The 22,108-nt window shown below is 55.8% G+C and overlaps 3 protein-coding genes across 5 annotated transcripts in view; 1 reads left to right on the plus strand and 2 right to left on the minus strand.

Moving 5' to 3' along the window:
• Positions 1–888, minus strand: part of ERICH4 (glutamate rich 4) — a 15,747-nt gene extending 14,859 nt beyond the window's left edge. Inside the window, exon 1 of the transcript XR_007402640.1 lies at positions 790–888. The gene's annotated coding sequence lies outside the window, so the exon portion shown is untranslated. The remainder of the gene's footprint in view (positions 1–789) is intronic.
• Positions 1–6,883, plus strand: part of B3GNT8 (UDP-GlcNAc:betaGal beta-1,3-N-acetylglucosaminyltransferase 8) — a 7,368-nt gene extending 485 nt beyond the window's left edge. Inside the window, exon 2 of the mRNA XM_025424886.3 lies at positions 311–6,883. Coding sequence (XP_025280671.1) covers positions 343–1,536 — 1,194 coding nt within the window. The 5' untranslated portion in view covers positions 311–342 and the 3' untranslated portion in view covers positions 1,537–6,883. The remainder of the gene's footprint in view (positions 1–310) is intronic.
• Positions 2,128–21,952, minus strand: BCKDHA (branched chain keto acid dehydrogenase E1 subunit alpha). Of its 3 annotated transcripts, XM_025424882.2 has the most exons (9): positions 21,794–21,952; positions 13,144–13,326; positions 12,951–13,037; positions 8,980–9,088; positions 5,800–5,961; positions 4,012–4,218; positions 3,670–3,811; positions 3,288–3,459; positions 2,128–2,636 (listed from the first exon to the last, which is right to left on the minus strand). In XM_025424882.2, the coding sequence occupies exons 1-9, from the start codon at positions 21,899–21,901 to the stop codon at positions 2,466–2,468; spliced, it is 1,341 nt and encodes a 446-aa protein (XP_025280667.1). In that variant the 5' UTR covers positions 21,902–21,952; the 3' UTR covers positions 2,128–2,465. The 3 variants fall into 3 exon arrangements, with proteins under 3 accessions (XP_025280667.1, XP_025280668.1, XP_025280669.1); XM_025424883.2 differs by lacking the exon at positions 5,800–5,961; XM_025424884.2 differs by lacking the exon at positions 4,012–4,218.
• Between the last annotated feature and the right edge of the window lie 156 nt (positions 21,953–22,108).

A 22,108-nucleotide genomic window follows, 5' to 3' on the forward strand; every position in this document is an offset into this window, starting at 1 on the left:
TTCTAGAAGGTGAAAGAGCTGACCCCGTGATTCTGATTCCCGGTGAGGGAACGAAGAGGGGCTAGAATGGCCCAGTCCCCAGTCCCTGGGGCAGGGTTGCAGAATAGGTCGGTGGAAGGGGCTGGGCTGGGCTGGGCTGGGTGTCGAAAGAACTGGAACTAGGTTCTGAGGTCCAGGAATAGGGAAGAGCCAGGTCCTGGGCGGGGGCGGGTTTAGGGGCTGGGGCTGAGGCTAAGAGAAATGGTTACGGGGGCTGGCGGAGACTGCTGCCCATTCCTGCACCCCAAAGGCCTCTGTGGCTTCTCCGCAGCTCCCGCGGCCACCCCTTCCAGGCTCCGGGTCATGCGCTGCCCCAAGTGCCTTCTCTGCCTGTCAGCGCTGCTCACCCTCCTGGGCCTCAAGGTGTACATCGAGTGGACATCCGAGTCTCGGCTAAGCAAGGCCTACTGGGGACCCCGGGGTACGGCACCAGGCCCCACGCCAGCCAGCCCCGAGCCCACCTTGCCAGCTAACCTCTCTGCCCGGCTGGGCCAGACTGGCCCACTGCTCTCTGCTTACTGGAACCAGCAGCAGTGGCAGCTGGGGTCCCTGCCCAGGGGTGACAGCACTGAGCCAGGGGGCTGCCGGGCTTGGGGGGCTGCCGCTGCTGCCCAAATCCCAGACTTTGCCTCCTACCCCACGGACCTCCAGCGCTTCCTGCTGTCAGCAGCCTGCCGGAGCTTCCCACAGTGGCGGCCAGGGAGTGGCAGAGGCCAAGTGGCCAGCTGCTCGGGTACCGACGTCCCCTACCTGCTGCTGGCTGTCAAGTCGGAACCAGGGCACTTTGAGGAGCGGCAGGCTGTGAGGGAGACGTGGGGGAGTCCGGCGCCTGGAGTCCGGCTGCTCTTCCTGTTGGGGTCGCCGGAGGGTGAGGGGGGGCCTGACCTGAGCTCCCTGGTGACCTGGGAGAGCCACCGCTACAGTGACCTGCTGCTCTGGGACTTTCTTGACGTCCCCTTCAATCAGACGCTCAAAGACTTGCTGCTGCTGGCGTGGCTGGGCCGCCACTGCCCGGGCGTGAGCTTCATCCTGCAAACTCGGGATGATGCCTTCGTACATACACCTGCCCTTCTGGACCACCTGCAGGCCCTGCCACCCAGCTGGGCCCGAGGCCTCTACCTTGGTGAGGTGTTTACCCAAGCCAAACCCTTCCGGAAGCCTGGAGGACCCTACTACGTGCCTAAATCTTTCTTTAAAGGTGGCTACCCAGCCTATGCAAGCGGAGGGGGCTATGTCATTGCTGGGCGCCTGGCACCCTGGCTGCTACAGGCAGCGGCCCGTGTGGCCCCCTTCCCCTTCGACGATGTCTACACTGGGTTGTGCTTCCGTGCCCTGGGTCTGGCACCCAGGGATCACAAAGGCTTCCTTACAGCCTGGCCAGCAGACCGCACTGCTGACCCCTGTACTCTCCGGGACCTGCTGCTGGCGCAGCCCCTCAGCCCCCAGAACAGCATTCGGCTCTGGAAACAGCTGCAGGACCCTAAGCTCCAGTGCTGAGTCTCGGTGGAGCTGGGGAGGGGAGGGTGGGCCTGGCCGGAACCTCTATGCCCATCCCTGGCTCAGCTTCTCCCTCTGGGCCTTGGTGTGAGGGAGGAATCCTAGAATCATGACTGCCTGAGCCCTTTCTGGGTCCCCCCAGGCAAGGAGCTGGGCAGCAGAAGGCAACAGACTGTTTCTACTTCTTGTTTTTGAAAAATATGCACCCCCTACCCAGACCTGGAGTCGTCCTTCTGCCTGTGGGGCCCTGGAGAAGCTGACAAGAGTAGAGCTCACCCGCACCTTGACCTTCACACTGGACTCCCTCCTCACTCTTAGTAAACAGGGCCAGCTCTGATGGCCTCCCAGTTACGTTGCTGAACAGCTGCTTGTTCCACCTAAGGGAGACCAGGAGACCATCTCGGGAGGGCCCCCACCCCCACCCGGTCTGCTGAACCGGACTCTCCAGCTTGCTGAAGTTTCCGGGGGAAGTACACCTCTCAACAGCCTGGCCTCCTTTATGTAGAAGGGGGAAACAAGGGGTGGTCCCCAACCAGTCGTGCTAGGCTCTCCTCCTACCTCCCAATCTCCAGGAAACAGACCAGCAGGGGGTACAGAGCCAAATACAGAGTTTATTGGCCACCTGCTGACCACCTCTCACTTTGAGGAGTGACTTCCACAGGCTGACCCACCACGCCCACCCCAGAGGGGCTTCCAGTCCTGGAGGCACCCTGGCCCAGCCCCTGGGAGAAGGCACTGTAACAGGCAAAGAGGGGCCACTGGAGCACCCCCAGGTAACAGCCTGGAGGAGTGGGGATGGGGGACTGAAGCCCTGGCCCCAGTATTTTGGAGGGAGCTGGCCCTGGAAGGAGGGTAGCATCTTGCCACTCCCTGGGTCCCCCAGAGTGGGACTGCCCCTTGGGGTAGTTGAGGTGGGGGATGAGTGGGCCTCACTTCTCAAAGTGGTCCAGGGGGTAGTGCTCCCCGTAGGTCTGGAGGTGCCTGGCCAGGGCCTCCTGCTGCTTGCGTAGCTGGGTGGGCATCTCCTGGTACACGTCTGAGAAGAGCAAGTTGGGGTTGGGCTTCGGCTTTCGCTCCGCCTGCTCAAAGGCCTCCATCACCTGGGGGATGGGGGATAGTAGACATGCAGCCTGTGGGATATCAGCGCTTGGGAGGGGTTACCCCTCAGCGCCTGGGTTCCCATATAAACCGAGATAAGGATCTAGCAGTGGTGAGAACTAACAACCTCGTCAACTCCCCCCAAAGTTGGCCTCTCCTCTCCTGCACCACTGGGCACTGCCCTAAATGCAAGAATTGGTTTAGCCTCTCAGCAGAACTAGGCAGCAGGCAGTTTAGAGGCAAGGAATCCAAGGCACAGAGGGGACGCACCTCAGTGATGTCCTCGGGGCCCAAGCCAGGGTGGTCCTAACCACTGGGCACAGTGCCCCGGCTCCCTAGGCCATTGAGGGCCGCGCGTGGACCCGGGTGGGACACTCACTGCACCTAACGAGGTCACCTACCCTCTAACAATGGTCCTCCATGTCCCTGCTCAGATATGAGGGCGTGGAGGGCAAGCATCGTGCCAGGGACACAGATAGAACCAGCAGAGGAACATAGGCAGCCCACCGTAGCAGACCACACTTAGGGGCATCACTGGGCTATGCCTGAGCCTCCCAGTAACGTGTCCCCCAGTCCTTCCAGGATTCTCCGCCATTTCCCACCCCAGAACACGTCCCCTGAGGCATGGGTTTCCAACAGAAGGAGGCCCCCACCTTCTTGCGGGACTGCTTCCTCCAGGCCTTCTCCTGCTCGTCATCCCACCAGCCCCGACTCTGCAGATAGTGGCGCAGCCGGGAGATGGGGTGGTCCTGCTTGTCCCAGTAATTGACCTCGTCCACTGACCGGTAGGCTGAGCTATCGTCACTAGTGCTATGGTGACCGATCCTGCCAGTGGACAGGGCCAGGTTCAGGTTGAAGCCCCCCATTGTAGGTCAGGACTGGGGTGGGGGGGGCGGTGGATGAGAGAAGGGATGGCAATAGAATAAAGGCAACAAAGGTGATCCAACACAGGCGATGGGGTCATGTTCTGGGGACAGTGACCAATGCAGGGGAGATGGTGTCAAGACCGCAGGGGAAGAGGGGGGAGGCAGGCACCTGTAGGTCATGGCCTCGATGAGGAAGGGCTGGTTCTCTGCCACGGCCCGCCGCCGGGCCTCCTTGGTGGCATTGTACACAGCGAACACGTCGTTGCCGTCCACACGGATGGACATGATGCCATAGCCCGGGCCTCGGGCAGCTGTGGGGACAGAGAGGCAGGTTGGACCCTGGGACTCAGATGAGGACAATGAGCAGAGAGCAGGGAGAGGGAAGGAGAGGGGAGCAAGCAAAGCAGCATTCCGGTGACCTTCCTTGTTCCAAACACCAGGAGGAAAAAGGCCCAGGGGGTGGGAGGGAGGGCATGCTGGCAGACTGGGGAGCAGCCTGCTGGGACCCTACCAATGCCGTCCCCGCGGTACTGCTCCGAGGTGGGCGTGGAGATGGCATAGCCGTTGTTCCGGCAGAAGAAGATGATGGGGCACTCGAGAGTGGCGGCGAAGTTGAAGCCGGCATGTGCATCCCCCTCGCTGGCCGCCCCCTCCCCAAAGTAGCAGATGACCACCCTGTTGGCGTTGGCCCGCTTGGCCGCGTAGGCTGCCCCCACCGCTGTAGGGAGAGAAGGGGGTGAGCAGGAGCAGAGCCACATGCTCTCCCCACCCCACCAGCTCTGACCTCTCGCCCAACCCCACAACCTGCCTCAACCCTACTCTTGCCTCTCAGCTGACGGCCGCTGCCCTCTCCAGCTCCACAGGCTCCTCTGACTCCAGGCTGTGCCACCCCCCACACCTCTTCCACCTTCACAACCTGGCTAGAATCTGACCCCGGCCCTCTGCCTCTTTCAAGGCAATCTACTCCACCAGTCACCTCTGGCCTGAGTTCCCAGACCTGAGCCTCCTCACTGGCCTCCCCACCCCCACCCCATTACCCTAGGATGGCAGATGGCCAGATGCAAGTTAAAAATGGTCAAAGTGTGAACCAGGCTGACATTCCACCCCAGGGGCTCTCTTTCCTAAGGCTCCCATTCCACTCCAGGCAAAGGTCAAAGGCCCAGTTTCCCCTATATCTGAACCCTTCCTGAACCTCTAAGCCCATCCTGCCGCCACCCCCCACCCCTTGCCCCCAGTTCCCCAGGCTCCTCCTGCCCCTCAAGCAAGCACTTGCTTCAAGACCCCACGTGGCTTCCTCCCCAGCTCCTCTTGGTCTGTACTGAAATGTCACCTGTGGTATGACCCCCACCTTCCTCCATGGCACACACAGGACTCCCTCTCGGCTTTGTTTCTCCCTGCAGGACTTCTCAGTCCTGATCTGCTCCCAGTGCCCCTCCTGCATGCTTACTGCTGGTCTCCCCCACATGGAGGAGGGCTGAGATATTGTCTGTCTCTCGTTCACTGAGCCTCACATGATGCCTACAAATAGGGACTCCATATATTGGCCCACTAAGCAGCTTAATGGTCACTCAAACGGAAGGTAAGGGCCAGGGCCCAGCCTCCTGGAAATCCTACCTACCTTCAAGGAATGTGCCACATCCCCTCACAAAGCCGTCCTACCTGCCTCCCACCTCAGAGGTGCAAACAGCTCCTCATTCCCAGAGCACTATGACCTGACAGGTAAGGTTGGGCTTTCCTAGCAGCCCACTGCTGAGCCCCAGGGACACACCAATGCGTGATTCTTGTTCACTGTGGGGCGGAGCCCAGCCCAACCCTGGACCCCTCAACCAACCAGATGGCAGGATCCAGAGGGCAGGGAGCAAGGTCAGGCTCCAGGGTCTCCAAGCCGTGTGGATGCAAGCCTCTCCCCTGTGGGGTCAACTTCCCAAGCTGTCACTTTTGAGGAAAAGACTAGCTGTTCTAGGTATTGTGGACTTCCAGAGTAAGCTTCAGGGGTAGTCAAACTCCAAGGACTGAGGCAGAGCAGGGTCGGGGGCAAGAACTCAGCTCTGGAGCCACAGCCACACCTGAGTCCCTGCTCCTCACTGCCTGCCGGGCAACCCTTGGCAAGGAAGTTGGTATCCGCTCAGTCATGCGCAGCTGCTGTGCCGGTGAGGGTGAGCGGATGAATGAACGGGATGGGATACAGTCTAGGACACCAGGGCCCTCCTGAAGAGGCTCCCAGATGAACGGTGTCTGTAAAGCCTGGAACCAGACCAGCGTTCTGACCCCAAGGGATGCAAAGGGGCCGAGTCCTCACCCTGCGGGATCTGCGTGGCCAATGGAGAGGAGATGGTGACGAAGTGGCGATCCTTGCAGCCATAGTGCACGGGCATCTGGCGCCCCTTGCCCGGGTCGCTGACGTTACCGTAGCACTGGGCCATGAACAGCTCCAGGGGATAGTCTCTGTACATGAGCACACCTGGGGGGAGGGGGGAGGCAGCTGTGTGAGCCTGTGGGGAGGCGGGGGGATAGGAATGGGGGTGTTCCAGGGCATGCTCCTTTCTGTCCAGGCTCTGGCTCCCTGTCCTCCCTGGTGGTTCCAGAAAGGAACTGGCCTCAAACTACAGGGGAGATTCAGATGGTTGTGGCAACCAGGCAGTAGGGCAGACTAGAAAGCATAGGCCTGTCCCCAAAGGGAGGTCAGTGTTCCAGCCACCTGACAGCTGCTCAGGGACGCTGGGTGGCCCAGGTCTTCAAAAGAAGGCAAAATCTGGCTTAAGTTTTTTTTGTTTTTTTTTTTTTAAATGAGAAACTACCTGATGTTTCTGTTTCAACTAATAAAATTACTTCAGAAGTCATTCTCTTAACCAAACAAAACTACGGGCTGCTAGTGCACAACTTCTGAACCAGAGAGACAATATCTGAATCTGCTTATGATGGTAAAATCCTTCCTTCAAACAAACCCTCACCACCAAATGGAACTGCTCTGAGTGTAGGGGGTCTTGCCTGCTAAGTCAGAGGACAGGAGTTGGTTGAGATGGTCCTGGGATGAGCAATGACCCACTATGGCCCACCTGAAAAGGGAGGGGATCGTCACACCTGCACCTGAGGGGCCAGGCTGGGGTTCCAGGACACCAGCAGAAACACCCAGAACCTGAGCATTACAGAGCAGCTGGCTGGCGCAGGCATTTCCAAATCTTTTCCTTTACTAAAGGAACTCTTTCTTCACATGATGACATAATGGGGGTCACATTCTACAGGAGTCACATTCTGTGCAGGCTGTGCACATCTTCCCTGAATAACTACAATATGGGGGATGTCTGGGTGGCTCAGTGGTTGAGCATTTGCCTTCGGCTCAGGTCCTGATCCCGGAGTCCTGAGATCAAGTCCTGCACCGGGCTCCCTGCGGGGAGCCTGCTTCTCCCTCTGCCTGTGTCTCTGGCTCTGTGTCTCTCATGAATAAATAAATAAAATCTTGAAAAAAAAAATTAACCACAATATGAGAATAATGTTTTGTGACAGGCGCCTTCATCCCAAGCACTTTCCAGAGGTTAACTTGATTAAAAACAACCCCCCGAGGGTGGTGAGATTATTCTCATTTACAGATGAGGAAACTGAGGTAGGAGAGCTCCCATAACCAGCTCGAGGTCACACCGCGAAGTGGCAAGTGGCGGAGTAGAGTGCCCGGGGCCACACAAAACTTGCATTTCATGACTAAGCCTGCAGAAGAACGGGGTAGGCAGTGGAAGGGAGTAGGTCTATTTACCAGCTAATGGGGTGCCACCTCCGAGATACCCCACACCCACACACACACAGTGAGCATCGCCCAGACAATTGGCTCTGCAAGCTTGCACTTGAAATGGAGGTTGGGGTGAGGAGCGCTGGGTGTGACTTCAGCTTTCACCATTCATGTAACCAGATGTGGGATTTCCTGTCATGCAACACACACTCACACAGAGTGGCCACACTGTATATAAAACAGATCAAAGGGGGGATGCTCTGGTTGAAACAGGAAAAGGGAGCTGTGTGGAAGGGGCTGCCTCACAATGCGGTCCGTGGCCCACCACATGAGAGTCAGTGGGTGGGGACATTACAAACATAGCGTCCTGGCCCCAGGGCCTGGGTGGTTCTGACTTGGCCCAGGAAACTGCAGGCCCTGTGGCAACTACTGCTCTGGATGGAAACGGTGCCGTCTCTGAGCTCCTCGTCACGAGTGTCCCTTCCTGCCCAGTTACCATGGTCAGCAATCCATGTACATCCTTGGTTCATACCAAACAGCCCCGCATACGCAGTGAGTGAGGGCTGACTCCTGGAGACCCCTGCTCCACCCCATGAGGCATGTGGCCTGGGTACTGGGACATGTCCCGGGCTTTCTATCACCTGACTCAGACAAGGAAACATGGCTGCTGGGTGGCTCCTTCCTCCAGCGGGGTCTAGGCAGGTAAAAGGCAGTAGAGCCCCCACTGCTTCCAGCACTTAGAACAGCACCGTAGCCTATGAGAGCTCAGTGAGTGCCAGCTACTGGTCTGAGCACCCTTGCTCTCCCCACTTCATCGCTGGGGACTGAGAGAGGGGAGTGGCTGCTGAGTCAAGGCCAGGTACAGAATTCAGTAGTTCCTTCCCCAGCGACTGTGCACCCCACATAGCTGCTCAGACTCAGGGGCTCCTTGCCGAGGCCTCAGCACAGGAGGGATCCCTCCTGCAGGGCAGCCAAGGACCACCGTGGACCAGCTTGCCCCACCAGCCTGCATCCCTGCTGAAGAGTCCCAGGTGAGAGGCCTGCACATCATCTCCAACTCTGAGCGCTTACCCAGTGCCAGGCCGTGTGCTGATGGCTTTGTATGCCCTGCCCCACGAATCCCCCCCCCATCACCCCTCAGTGCTCATGGGTCTGCTTCATACTTCATCTCCTCTCCAACCCTTCCCTCCTGTCACTCACTCACTCAGAAGGGGCCAGATCCTCCCTGGAGTTGCCAGGTCCCTCCTACCTGCTCTGCTCCCTAAAGGGCACGGTGCTTGGGAGAGGCCAGGAGCGCCCCATACTATGGATGGGTCCCCGTGTGTGCCCACCCCAGAGCCAGGCCTGTCCTGACTGCGTGCTGCCAGCACCCCCAGGGCAGGGGTCACAGTACCATCATCAGTTCTGTATCGGAGACCAGAACACGGAGGCTCACAGAAGGGAACGGACTTGCCCCAAATCTGACAGCTGGTAGCCGGCAGAGCATGGGCAGCCACTAGTACAGGCTCTTCCGTACAGTGCTGCCTGGCCTCCAGATGGAGGAAGCCTGCCTCCACAAACTCCTGCCCCCGGCTTCACTCTTTCTTGCTCAGAAAGCTCTTCCTCCAGCTCCTTAGACCTCTCTGGCATCACGCTGCTCCTGGACCAGCACATGGGTAGCTGATTTGAGACTAGCCTTCCCACCAGGAGGCACTGGGCCTGACCTGCCTCCGTGGGGACCACAGACTCAGGCCTCCAGAATCTGGAGAGCAGACATACCTGCCTCCCGGTACTGGCCAAACACCAGGTCCGTGTTGTCCAGGGCTGCTGCACTCCCCACATGCGTCCCTTCCTCGCCATAGTTGGTCATGTAGAAGGAGATCCGGCCCTGCGGGGTGCAGGAGGGCCTGGGCTCAGTTATGTTGGCCAATGGCAGGGAACCATCCAAATAACTAAACCAACTTCTGGAGACTTCATCAATCACCAGACACTTCCTGGGCTGGCCCCACTGGGGCTCCCACCTTCACAGAAGAATTGCCAGATTGGTGAAAACCAGAGTGATGGAGCTGTGACAGGGAGGCCCACATGGCTGTCCAGCCCACCATGAGGGGCACCAAGGAGAAAGGCCTGAGCCCAGCAAAGCTGGGGGTAGATGCAGGCTTCCAGGCAGAGGAAGCAGTAAAGGCCACGAGGCAGGAATGGCTGGGATAGTAAGTGGGAGGAGTGCGGACAGGAAACGTGGGAGAGGCAATACCAGGAAAGCTGTGAATGGCACACCTGAATTTTACCTTGAGAACTGCACCCACGGCTCTCCTCAGGGGAGTGACCATTTAGAAAGGTCTCTCTGGCTGTCAGGTGGGAAATGGATGGAATGCAGCCCAGCCAGGCAGGAGGGGGTGGTGGCCTGGCCTGGCCATGGCAGGAGGAGCAGAGGGGTGAGTCTTAAGCAGAGTCAGAGCGCCAGGGAGCAGCAGACCCTGCCAGCTGGCCACACCAGTGCCCTGAGCGGACTCCTTTCTCCTGAGCCCCCCAATCTCAGAGCCTGGAAAGTCCAACATCAGGTTCCCAATCTCCCTTACAGCCAGAGGTAGCTGTGGGACACAGTTCTGGCCAGAGACTTAAGAGCAGGTCTGCTTTTGCTTTCTTGATAAAAAAGAGATGGGTGTAGCTGGCGCCAGTCCTTCTTCTGCCTGGCACACAGCTGTGAGGCTGGACCAGGGGCAGCCATCTTGTGACAATGAGGCAACAAGTGTGGGATGAAAACCAACTCGCCCACGATGGTAAAGCAGAAAGGTAGGAAGTCTGGGGTCCTGATGTGGTGCCAAGTAGCAGAATGGATTTCTAACTAAACCCACAAGGACAAAGTAAATTAGACGGGAGAAAGTTCTGTGAGGCAGAGAAAGGAGACAGGAAGGAGAAGCAGGTCTCCAGTTTGGGCAGATGGGTAGATGGTGGCACCCTCTGCTGAAAAACGCTCTAAGGGAAAAAGTCGCCCAGGTCAAGTTTGGACAGGCTGAATTTGGTGTACGACATACAAGGCAAGAAGCCAGGTAGATCTGGGGCTAAAAAGTGAAGTCCAGCTGGAGAGTTGGAGAACCTCTGGCATAGAGCCAGAACTAGGCTCCCCAGCACCATGTGAACAGTGAGAGCTCAGGTGAAAGAGCCCTCTGCCCAGTCCTCATGTGTTCTACAGGGATGGCTTTCCAAGTGGTGGGAGAACGAGATGAATACTACTTTCTTCTAAGTGGGGAGCCAATTAAAAGTTAATTGACCTCCCACAGCCACGTGGGCGGATGCTGGCCACTTAAGGCCTGGGAGAGCTGTGGAGAGTGCTGTGGGAGGAGCCTGAGTGCCCTCCCACCCAGGAAACAGGACCTGGCTGGTGGCAGAGGTCACAGTTTGCCTCCCCAGTATCCTACCTCCCTTCCCATTTGCTAACCGAGACCTCATTCCACAGGCAGCAACTGCCTGGATGGAAAGACCACATCTTGGGCACACCTGGGTGGCTCAGTGGTTCAGCATCTGCCTTTGGCTCAGGGCGTGATCCCAGGACCCTGGGATTGAGTCCCACATCATTCTCCCTACACGCAGCCTGCTTCTCCCTCTGCCTATGTCTCTGCCTCTCTCTGTCTCTCGTGAATAAATAAATAAAAATCTTAAAAAAAAAAAAAAAAGACCACATTTTGGGCTCCCTTGTAGCTGGGAGGGACCGGTGCAGTGTCAGATGCTACTGGGTGGGACGGTCTGCAGAGTTCTAGAAAGGGGAGTATGAGGAGATAGCTGGGACATGCCATGTCTGACCTGCCAGCTTCCTTCACTTCCTGCCTGGAATGAGGCATGATGGAGGGAGCTCCAGTGGCCATTTGGTTCATGAAGGGCCCTCGAGGCTAGAAGCCAAAGCTGGGTCTCCAGTGACATCGTGGTGCCACCATACCAGCCCCAAACCACCTGTTCTCAGAATTACTTTATAGAAGACAAAAACCCTACTAATCTGTTTAAGCTACTGCATTTGTTTCTGTTGGGATTTGGAGGGAGCTCAAGGGGAGGTCCGTTAGTTACAGCTAAAGAGAAGCCTAGCTAATGCAAGCTGAGCCTTGACATACGAGTTGATCTTACTGAGGCCTCCTCTGTGGCAGCCAGTAGACAAGGGGCTTTATGTGCTGGGCCTCACAGAATCCCTACCCCTACCTTGCTATTCCCACTTGTCAACATCCTGAAGAGACTGAGGCAGAGATGGGAAACATCGCTGCCCAAAGTCATAGCTGTGACTGTACCCATATTGGCTGGATTCCAAAGCCCCTGTTTGTGCAGCCAACACAGGCAGGAAGGAGCCCGGGCATGTTGAGAGGGTGGGAGGGGTGGCCTGGCCTAGCGATAAGGCTGCGGAGAGGGGTGCAGAGAGCTGAGGCCACAGGGGAACAGGAAGGGCCAGACCTGCCCCTGTGGGCTGTGAGAGCCATGGGAAGTTTCTGAGCAAGTTTCAGGGTACAGGTACTACCGTAACTTGGAAAAACTCGCACATAATGTCCTGTGAGAGGGAGTCTGGTCAGAACTGCCCTGTAGGCCACTGGGCCTCAGGCTTTAGTCCAAGGGGGATGGTCTGGGGGCGTGACACAAATGCAGATTCTCAAGCCCACCCCTACTCCTGACCTACTCCTGGGCCCTTGGGTGGCCACTGCCCAACGTCCTTCCCCCCTTTCCCACAGAAACCCCTGGGCCCTGGGAGGGACAGATTCCACTGCTATCTTTACTTGGTTCCCGGGGATGGACACACGGTCCTCCTGGCCAGGGGCAGGCTCACAGCGGGGTCTGTGACCAAAGCCCAAGCAGTGAGCATTAATCATGGCCTTTTGCTGGAATATTAGTAAGTAGACCTTCTATCTCTACTGCTAAGCAGAAAGGGTAATTGCTGTGAGGCTGGCAGGGTGATAACAGCTAATATCTATTGTGTGCTGGCTAAACACCAGTGTCGCTCTTCCTGAGGCCATTACATATGCCACCACTTGTCTTTAAGCCAATGCCATGAATGAAGTACAGACAAGAAAACTAAGCAACCTTCCCAGGGCCCCAAAGCTAGAGAGTGACCAAAGGAAGACTTCAGTTGTAAAGTCCTGCTCTAGAGCCCCTACCCTGATCCTTTCTCTGCCACCTGTCCTGGAGCCTAGACTTTCCAGAGATAACTGCTGCCTGAGAATGAAGGAAGCCAAGATAGTAGAAAAGACACTTGGACAGAGAAACAGGTCTAATAACATTGAGCATCTTGGATCTAGCTACACCTGAAACAGGACCCTCTGGACTTGAAGTTATTTGAGTCAATAAATTGTCTCTTTGATGACACTGCTCTGACCGGGTCTCTGCCCACTGATACGGACACGGCTGAGGCTCACAGCACAATCTGACATGGGCACCCCAGGAAGCACAGAGGGTCACTCTGTTTCTCAGGACTGTGAGCTCCCAAGTGAAAGGCCCATCAAGTCTTCCTGCCTGTCCCTTCCCAGCACAGCCATGCCCCGAGCCTGGAACACAGGAGGTATTTTTAGAGATCTGGTCCATCCCCCTGCCCTTGGGCAGCACCCTTCCCACACTCTTCCTTCAGAGCACCAACAGAGCTCCAAGAACTCTAAGGATCCCAAGACAAAGGATCTCCGTCCCACCTTCTCCTCCTTGGGAGTTATCTTCTGGGCCAAGAACAGGCAGGGTGACCTCGGGTCTTTCCCAGCACCCCCCAGCGCCAACCTGAGTCCACGCACCTGCCGCTGGGACTCGTAGAGGATGCGGTCCATGGTGTTGAGCAGAGTCATGCTCTTATAGAACTTGAGCACCTTCTCCTGGGGCAGCTGTGGATGGAGGCACAGACAGATGTGGGGCAGCTGGGATCAGAGAGGAGATGGACAAGGGGCCTGGGCGTGGGGGGCACAGGGTGGGAAGGAGGGGGCCTCTCACGTGGGGATCCTCGCTGGGGTTGATGATCTGGCCCTGCCGGTCCATGACGCGGTAGACGGGGATCCCAGAGATGACATTGGGCTGGATGAACTCTAGCTTGTCTATGAACTCCGCTGAGGCCCCCGGGAACTGGGGCTTGTCATCCAGGGATGGGAAGTGCTGCTGCTCCTGTCTCTGGGGGTGCTGGGGAGAGAGAGAAGAGGGTGGGGATGGGGATACCTATGTCAGGAGCAGCAGAGGTTCCCCTGACTCGACCACATAGCAGCAGGCAATATGGCCTGGTAGTTAAGCCACCAACGGCCCCAGAAGATCCTGGGGCCGTGGATCCCAGCTCTACCACGTTCTTCATGTGTGACCTTGGGCGAGTTACTAGAACTTCTTTATGTCTTGGTTCCTCATCTGTAATATTTGGGCACAGATACACTCTATCCTACAGGGTGGCTGTAAGGATCAAACCACTCAGTAGAGTAGTGGCTGGCTCAAGAACCAGCAGCCATTCTCCCAGAGGCCCAAACTCTTCACCTAGGCATCAAAGGCCCCCCCAGTCTGGCCAGACACCCCCTCTCTGTCTCCCACTGCCACCACAGGTGTGCGCGCGCGCGCACACACACACACACACACCCCAGTGCCCTCAAGTTGGCCAGATGGGCTCTTCGCTGACTCTGCACAACCAGAGCAGCTGCCCATAATAGAGCACGTCTGTGAGCTTTCAAGGGTCGGCCTGCCTGGGTTCAGATCCCTTGCTAGGTGACCATAGGAAAGTGACTTCTCCTCTCCAAGTCTCTCCTTTCTCATCTGTAAAAGGGAGACCACCTCATGGAGCTGCCATGACGCTTAAGGGAGATCATGCACATAAAACAGGAGAGGACTTAGAAGTTGAGCAAATGCTCGGGAAAATGTGAACTGTCACTTCTACCCCCACAGGGCTGCACCCACCTCTTCTCTAGAACATCTGTCATGCCCTACCCCTTGCCCCCCCCGCCCCCCTCCGGCAAACTTCCACACTTCAGTGACCTCTGAACTCCAGTCCTAACCCCCATCCTCCAGGCCCAGACTGACTCCTTCAACAAATATTTAAGCACCTGCTTTGTTCTGAGCCTTGTGCTGTGTTCTGGGGACCTAAAAGAAGCAAGACATCTGTCACTGCTGCCCAGCAAGTATGGCTGAGGCTGATTCGTCTTTGCCAGAAAGAAGCCTTGAACACGGCAGAGTGGAAAGGAGCCAGTTTCTAAAGAAGCAACCTAAGAGCCGAGAGCCGGGGGACAGCTAGGAGTCAGGGAAGGAGCCCAGAGGCCGGGGTCACAGAACACGCAAAAGGCAGAAAGTGAGGGACCGGATATCACTTGCGGATCCCAGAGAGTGGCTGAAGGGGCCCTGTAGGGGGCACAGCACCTCCTCAGCTGGCTGGGAAAGCCCTGGGTAAGATCACTGAGAAGCCTCAAGGTGCTATGGGATGTGCACCAACCCCATTTCTCGGCCCTGGAGCTAGGCAGCCTTCAACAAGTCTCACCACTGCAACTGCTCCCCTGCATCAAGGACTTGCTGGCTGCCAGCTGAGCTCTGTACCCACAACTTCACTGAGTGCTCAGAGCGTGTCTGAGGCACAAAATGCCTACGATGGCTCTTGAGGAGGAAGCCAAGATATCGGGAGGCAAAAATCACCTGCACCAGAGCTAAAAATTTGTGAGTCAGGACTGAGCTTTCCAATTCAGGCTGGGCTCACATTCAGACCCCAAGGCCCCGCTCCTCACCCCAACTGCCACTGCTGCCCCGGTCATGGCCTGCTCGTCTACAGCTCCCTGCCCAGGGCCACCAGTGATTGCGGCTTCACTTCCAAGAGGAGCTCAACAAGTGTGGCCCAGTCCTCCAGGAGCTGGATCTCACACGGGTGCGTCCAGGTATGCCACCCACTCCCCCTCCTTTCATTGCCCAGGAGAGCATCCGAGCATCCGGGGGGGAAGTATGAGCACCGGGGCACTTATCTGCATTTGTGGCTCTGAGGAAATCAAGGAAATGACACTCCCCATGGCAGGGCAGGTCCAGGCCTGACAACGGGCAGCAGACTTCTCCCCTTGCGCTTGTGAGGGAAGCAGCTGAACGCTGGCCACCTGCACGCCTCTCCCCTCCTGAGCACCCACCCTGACAGACCTTTTCTTTCCGTCCCCCTGGAGGATCTGCAGTCTGTGACTGCCTCCCACACAGACCACAAGCTCAGTGAAGGCAGGGAGCAGGTCCAACTCGGCTGACACAGCAGACACTGGACAGGCCATTAATGAAGGGACAGATGAATGAGCAGTTAGGTTCGCTGGCCTCAGGCCAACTGACGTGGGTGCCAGGATCTTAGCTGTGTGGTTCTCTGCAAAACACCTTGTCCCTGGGACACCTGGGTAGCTCAGCGGTTGAGTGTGTGTCTTTGGCTCAGGGCGTGATCCCGGAGTCGAGTCTCGTGTTGGGCTCCCTGCATGGAGCCTGCTTCTCCCTCTGCCTGTGTCTGTGTCTCTGCCTCTCTCTCTCTCTGTGTTTCTCATGAATAAATAAATAAAATCTTTAAAAAAACAAATAAACAACAACAACAAAAAAAACCACCTTGTCCCTGCGAATTTCCCCATCCGTGGAAAGGCTGCATAGGGCTGTTGCAGAAAGTTCCTGACATGAGGCACACAAAAGGCTCAGGACAGGCATGGGACGTATTATGAGGTCAAAACTTGGTAAAAAGGAAAATAAAAATCTCAGATGGCTAGGAACGGGAAACAGAAAATGACTGGCTCTTTGGGAAGAGGACAGGGAAGAACTGGGGAGAAGGTCTGGCAGCAGGACACACCTGAGTGTAGCAGCAGACCATGGAACCCAAGGGCGGCAGCTTAGGGGCCAGCAGGAGGCAGAGGACTGAAAACAGAAAGGGCTGTCAGGGCAGGACTCTGCCTGCCTCCGGAGACTGGAGAGCTGCCATCCAGGCACCCTGGCGCACCCCCACATTGGCCTCAGGCCTTGTGGGAGTGCAGGGGGGGCCTTTCCTTCCTGGGCCTGTGGAAATGCTGGGGCGCTGTGCTCACTGGGTGAGCGGCCAGCCCTGAGGAAATGCTCCCCCTTGGGAGGGGTGGTAAAATGCCCACGAGGAAGGATGTGACTCCACCCACTTTTTCTTCAGATTGCAGTGGGGGTGGGGATGCCTTTATCCTGGTGGCCAGTAACTTACAATGGCAGAGGCTACAGAGATCTGCACAAAGCTTTCCTGCTAATCCCCTCTGGCCACACAGGAAACAGAGAGGCCTGCTCTGGATGGCCCGACTGCCCAGCAGGTACTGAGGTGCCCCCTGCGGGGCTACTTCCTCTGGTGCCGCTGCCAAGGTTAAGGTTAAGACTCCCTGCAGAGTAGACTGCAGCCTCCTGACTGCATAACTAGAGCTCCCTGAGCCTGTTTCCTCCTCCAGAAGCGGGGGTATGACCACCAATCTCACAGGTCATCACGGGGACGAAAGGAGCACTCAGCCTGGAGCCCCGCACATAACCAACACTCAGCAAACACAGGCAGCTCGTACTGTATTTGATGATCCTTACTGTCAAGCAGGTAGCTACCAAATAGCACCAGGCCAGGCCCTGAACAGGCTGGAGGCGAGTGAGAGCCAGGTGACCAACCCTGAACACATAGGTTACGGTCAGGGCCACGACAGCCAGATGGTTGACCACGCAGCAGGGCAGGGTGACGGACTCCAGGGCTAAACTGCCTGCTGGGTCCCCTTTCCAGCAGCAGCGTCCCCGCGTGTCCCTGAACCTGCGTCCCCTTGTGGAAAGGATGAGAACTGCTACTCCACAGGCCTGGGGTGAGGTGGGTACAAAGTACCTGCTGGGGCTCTAGGTGGAACTTGTGCTACCAGCATCAGAAGGAACATGAGGAAAAGCTTTCTGGAGAAGGGGAATTTTGCTGAGGCCTGCTGGACCAGCAGGGGTGAGCCAGGCAGAGACTAAGGGGAGGAAGGTGCCAGTCCCCTGGAACTACCAAGGCCGAGGCAAGAGTAGAGATACTGGGAGACCCTGAGGACCTGTAAGGCTGTGGCAAGTTAGTAACAAGAGCTAACTCAGTGCCACACAAAGCACTTCCTTGACACTTCTGTGTTCTCTGAACCCAGTGAGGCAGGCACTATTGCCTCACTTCTGTAGAACAGAGATGGCCCCAGTCTCAGAGAGGTAAAGTGACTCGTTCAAGAGCAGGGAGATCACGAATGATGTCAGCCTATGAATCCAGGCAGACTGACTACAGCTACCTTAGGAGCCTGGAGAGAAAGGTGGGGTCCGGTCGTGGACAGTTTTGTGGATGTGCCAGCGAACTGAGTCCTCTGCATCTAAGATAGCTAAGGTCACTCAGACCCAGGGGCTTCCACAGCACTACGCCGCCTGGGGCACTGCTAGTGGAAAGCCCCGAGGGAGGACATCCTTTCTCTGACCACACCAGATTTACTGTCCCTGGAGAAGAACTGCAGCCCCCCACTTTTGAGATCTTACTGAATGCTTGGGATACATGGGAAGTGCCTCCTAAGGACCATTTCCCTTCATCTTCACACCTCTGAGGGTGGCACTACTGCTGTCCCCATTTTACAGATGGACATTGGGGGACGGGGTAGGGGGGAAGGGGTCAGGAATGCTTCTCTGAGGAAGTGGCCCTCAGCCGACACTTAAAGGACCATATTCCTACCAAGGCCTCCAGGTGGACGGAGCTTATCCAAGGGAAGGAAAAAGGACCAGTGGCTAAAGTTCAGGGAGGGAAGGGCACAGTGAGGACTGAGGCTGGCCCCTCCAACCCAGCTTCTCCAGCCCAGAAGGCCCCAGGCAGAAGCTGCTCATACACGCCAAGGCCAGACTCAGCAGCATGTTGTAAGACTTGAACCAAAGCCCTATGGCTTCTCCTGGCAGCCTGGTACTATGGAGAGAAACTGGGCTTTAGAGTCCAGAACTCCAAGTTCAGACCTCACCTCTCTGGGCCTTGGTTTCCCCACTCGTCATAGGAGAAAACACCTTGCAGTGTGGCTGTATTAGATAGAATAATGGTGTGCAATGGCAGTGTAAATCATAAAGCATTTCCTGATGTGAAAAACGCAGGCTAGTTCCTTCAGACACCAGTCAAGAGGGAGATGGACCCATATGGTTAGGAACTGGTAATGACCATCTCCATTCGTGCCTCAGCACACGCTGGGCACCACCACTTGGAGATAATGCACAGGGCGCTAGAGCACTGGGTCCCCAATAGGCTGCCCCCGACAGCTGGGTCGAAGAAACATCATCACTGATGATCCACACAGACTGAACTCTAGATGTTCCCTCCCTCCCAGAGGAGGGACTCCAGTCATCCCCCCTGCTAAGCTCAAAGAAGTGAAGGGACATGGCTGGGGTCCCTCTTGCTTTCTGGGGTGGTGGCTGAGACTCAGGACTCCTTGACAATTAAGTTTCCTTTCTCCTCTTCTCCCTGAGCACTAAAACATCTGCTATGAACTGGAGGGGGAAGGAGGGAGGAAGGACCAGGCAAATGCCTCCCTGAGCTACAGGGTGTTTAGTTAAGAAAGCGATGAATGGGGAGAGGTAAGCAGGCAGAGATGAAGTCAGACAGCCCCAGCCTTTCCCCCGACCCCCCTGCACCAACAACCCATCCGTCAGCTACAACACCGCCTCTCAACCTTCCTCCAAAGCACTATCTCTGGGCTCAGCCTTGATGGGCTGAAACTGCATCATCCAATATGGCAGCCACCAGCTACTTGTGGCTATTTAAACTCATTAAAATTTTAAAAAATGAAAATGTCAGTTCCTGGGCCATATTAATCACATTCTGAGAGCTCAGTCGCCATGTGTAGTTAAGTGGCTACTGTACTGGACAGCACATATCCAAAACTTCATCATCGTCGCAAAATGTTCCAGTGGATAGATCCTGGTCCATAATCAACCCCTAAATTGATTAGGGATGCCTGGGTGGCTCAGTGGTTGACCCCCTGCCTTGGGCTCAAGTCATAATCCCTGGGTCCTGGAATGGAGCCCCAAATCAGGCTCCCTGCTCAGTGGGAAGTCTGCTTCTCCCTCTCCCTCTGCCCTCAACCCCACTCATGTGCACGTGTGTTCTCTCATTCTCTCTCATATAAATAAATAAAAATTTAAAATACTTATTTAAAATCTTCTTTGAAAAAAAATAAAATAAAATAAAAATAAAATCTTCTTTGACTAAATGCCATTACTCCTTCCCTTCACTCAAAAGTCTCCTTTTTAATCTGAAAAAAGTACTGAAAAAAGTAGGAGAGGGGTGCCTGGATGGCTCTGTTGGTAGAGCATAAGACTCTAGATCTCAGGGTTGTGAGTTCGAGCCCCATGTTGGGTGTACAGATTACTTACTGACTAAATAAATAAATAACATTTTACGGTGCCCAGGTGGCTCAGTCAGTTGAGCATTTTGCCTTTGGCTCAAGTCATGATCCCAGAGTCCTGGGATCCAGTCCCACATCACCTCTGGCTTGCTGCTCAGCAGGGAGCCTGCTTCTTCCTCTGCCCCTCACCCACCTGTGCTCTCACTCTCTCAAATAAATAAATAAATAAATAAATAAATAAATAAATGAATGAATAAATAAATCTTTTTAAAAAGTAAGTGGGGGGACGCCTGGGTGGCTCAGCAGTTGAGCATCTGCCTTTGGCTCAGGGCATGATGCCGGAAACCCGGGATCGAGTCCCACATCGGGTTCCCTGCATGGAGCCTGCTTCTCCCTCTGCCTGTGTCTCTCATGAATAAATAAATAAAATCTTTTTCAAAAAATAAGTGGGAAAAATAAAAGTGGGGAAGAAAAAAAAAAAAACAAAGACTATAAAAATATATAAATTTAGGGCAGCCCCGGTGGCGCAGCGGTTTAGCGCCGCCTGCAGCCCAGGGCATGATCCTGGAGATCCTGGATCAAGTCCCACGTCAGGCTCTCTGCATGGAGCCTGCTTCTCCCTCTGCCTGTGTCTCTGCCTCTCATTCTCTCTCTGTGTTTCTATGAATAAATAAAACCTTTTAAAAATTTTTGTTTAATATATAAATTTAAAATAAAATATAATAAAAGGTAGATATCTGAAAGACCCCCTCCAAAACCCCTATCCCATCACCCACCAAAAAGAGGGGAGTCAAGAGGGAAAAGTTATAGGGAGAGGGAACCAGGAAGGAAACATTTAATCAGCCTCAAATGACCTTTACCTACTTTCTGCCCTAGTCCTGCCCACCTCCTCCCCACAGGCCCAGCCAATGGACTAAGAAGGACTGGGATTGGCCAGGCAGGATCTGATTATTCCAAAAAAAGTGACAAAGAACCGCCTAAAGGCACCAGGCTACCCCACCCCCAGCCTGCTCCAGGAACCCTCCCATAATCACCTGCTTTGAGGACTCCTTTTCCTACCTATTCTCCCTCCTCTCAAACCTGGCCCATCCTCTCTCCCCAACTCCTTCCCTGCTCTTCTCCCTAAAGTGTCTTTCCCATAGATTCTATCTTCCTTCCCTAATGAATTAGGGAATCAGAGGGTCAGACCCAACCCCACAAAATCTTGGCGCTTTTCCCTCCAAGGGCCCTCACCTGTTCAGGTCCGACCAAGGTCACCTCCTTTCTTCTCCTGATCTCCAAGGTCAGTTTCTCTCCCTTCCCTCCACCCCCACTTTCAACAACAGTGACCAACATTCCTATTGCTTGTATCAAATACCAGGTCCAGTTCTCAGCACATTACATACTTGATTTTTACCACAACCCTACGAGGTGGTCAGTTAGCATTATAGAAAGGGGAACGCGCCCCTCTGTTGAGGTCCGGAGGGGCAGTCCTCTGTCCAGCATGTGGGGGACAGGAACCCGCCTTCCCAAACACTACTCTCTGACCTGGGAAATTTCAGTTCATGGTTCCGCAGCCCAAGGCCTCTCTCCCACTGAACGAGCTTCTAAGTTAGACTTCCGCTGTGTGAACTTACAGTTTGCAGCATCAACCCAAGGGAATTCTGACACTTTTGATAAGAATTGAGGCATCTCTCAAGTGTTACCCAGAAATGTGGGTGGGATGACCAGGTGGCTCAGTGGTTGAGCGTCTGCCTTCCGCCCAGGTCCTGATCCTGGGGTCCTGGGATCGAGTCCCCCATCAGGCTCCCTGCAGGGAGCCTGCTTCTCCCTCAGCCTCTCTCTGGGTCTCATGAATAAATAAAATCTCAAAAAAAAAAAAAAAAAAAAAAAGAACAATAGTAAAACAAACGCAGCGCACTATAAAAGCCCGCGTCGGAGAAGCTGATCTCTCTTTTCTCCTTCCTGAGGGGGAGCCACACCCGGAAGCCTCAGCCTCGGGCAGTCGCAGTCTCCAACGCCTGCGGGGCAATGTCTCGCCGTCCCACCGTGTCCCTCCACGCGGCCTCCCGTGGGCATGAGTGGCAACTAAAGCGGAACCCCTTCTCTCTCTCCAAGTTGTCTCCCTCTCTCCGGGCCCACAGAGGAGGCTGCCTCACTTCTCCTCTCCTGAGGGAGTGGAAGTTCTTCCCGAATGTCCTCACGGAGCAGCTCTCTCAGCCCCGGTCCCTTCTGTGACAGCCCTTCGCTCACTCCCTGCACGGACCCCACGTCGGAAGACGGCGTTGACATCCCTATTCTCCCTCGGGAAAAACTCCCCAGGTACTCACAGATCTAGCCAGCCCCCGAGCCCAAGGCCGGCGCAGGAGCAGGAGACCAGCCTGGCCCAAACCTCGACTCGAGCCCCAGACCCTCGCTGCCGCCGCCGCCACCGCCATCTTGGCTCACAACCCCTCAGAGCTCCGCCCCTCTCCTCGGCTAGACTGGGGGCTGCCCCTTCATGAGCCTGACTCAAATGCTAGCACCGCCCTGCCAAGAAACCACCAGCGACCCACCCTGCAGTCTCCAGGGCACGGGTACGGGAGGAACAAACAATCTAGCTTGCCAAAATTACTCTCATCACCTCATCTTAGTTGTTTCTGTAA

This window comes from Canis lupus, chromosome 1 (assembly GCF_003254725.2).
Source record: "Canis lupus dingo isolate Sandy chromosome 1, ASM325472v2, whole genome shotgun sequence".
Taxonomy (NCBI): Eukaryota; Metazoa; Chordata; class Mammalia; order Carnivora; family Canidae; genus Canis; species Canis lupus.

Coding starts and splice junctions, on each gene's coding strand:
- BCKDHA (XM_025424882.2), bottom strand. CDS start 21,901: ATGGCGGTGGCGGCGGCGGCAGCGAGGGTCTGGGGCTCGAGTCGAGGT. Junction 13,038..13,143: donor ACCCCAGCGAGGATCCCCAC/GTGAGAGGCCCC, acceptor CTCCATCCACAG/CTGCCCCAGGAGAAGGTGCT. Junction 9,089..12,950: donor TCTACGAGTCCCAGCGGCAG/GTGCGTGGACTC, acceptor TGCACCCCGCAG/GGCCGGATCTCCTTCTACAT.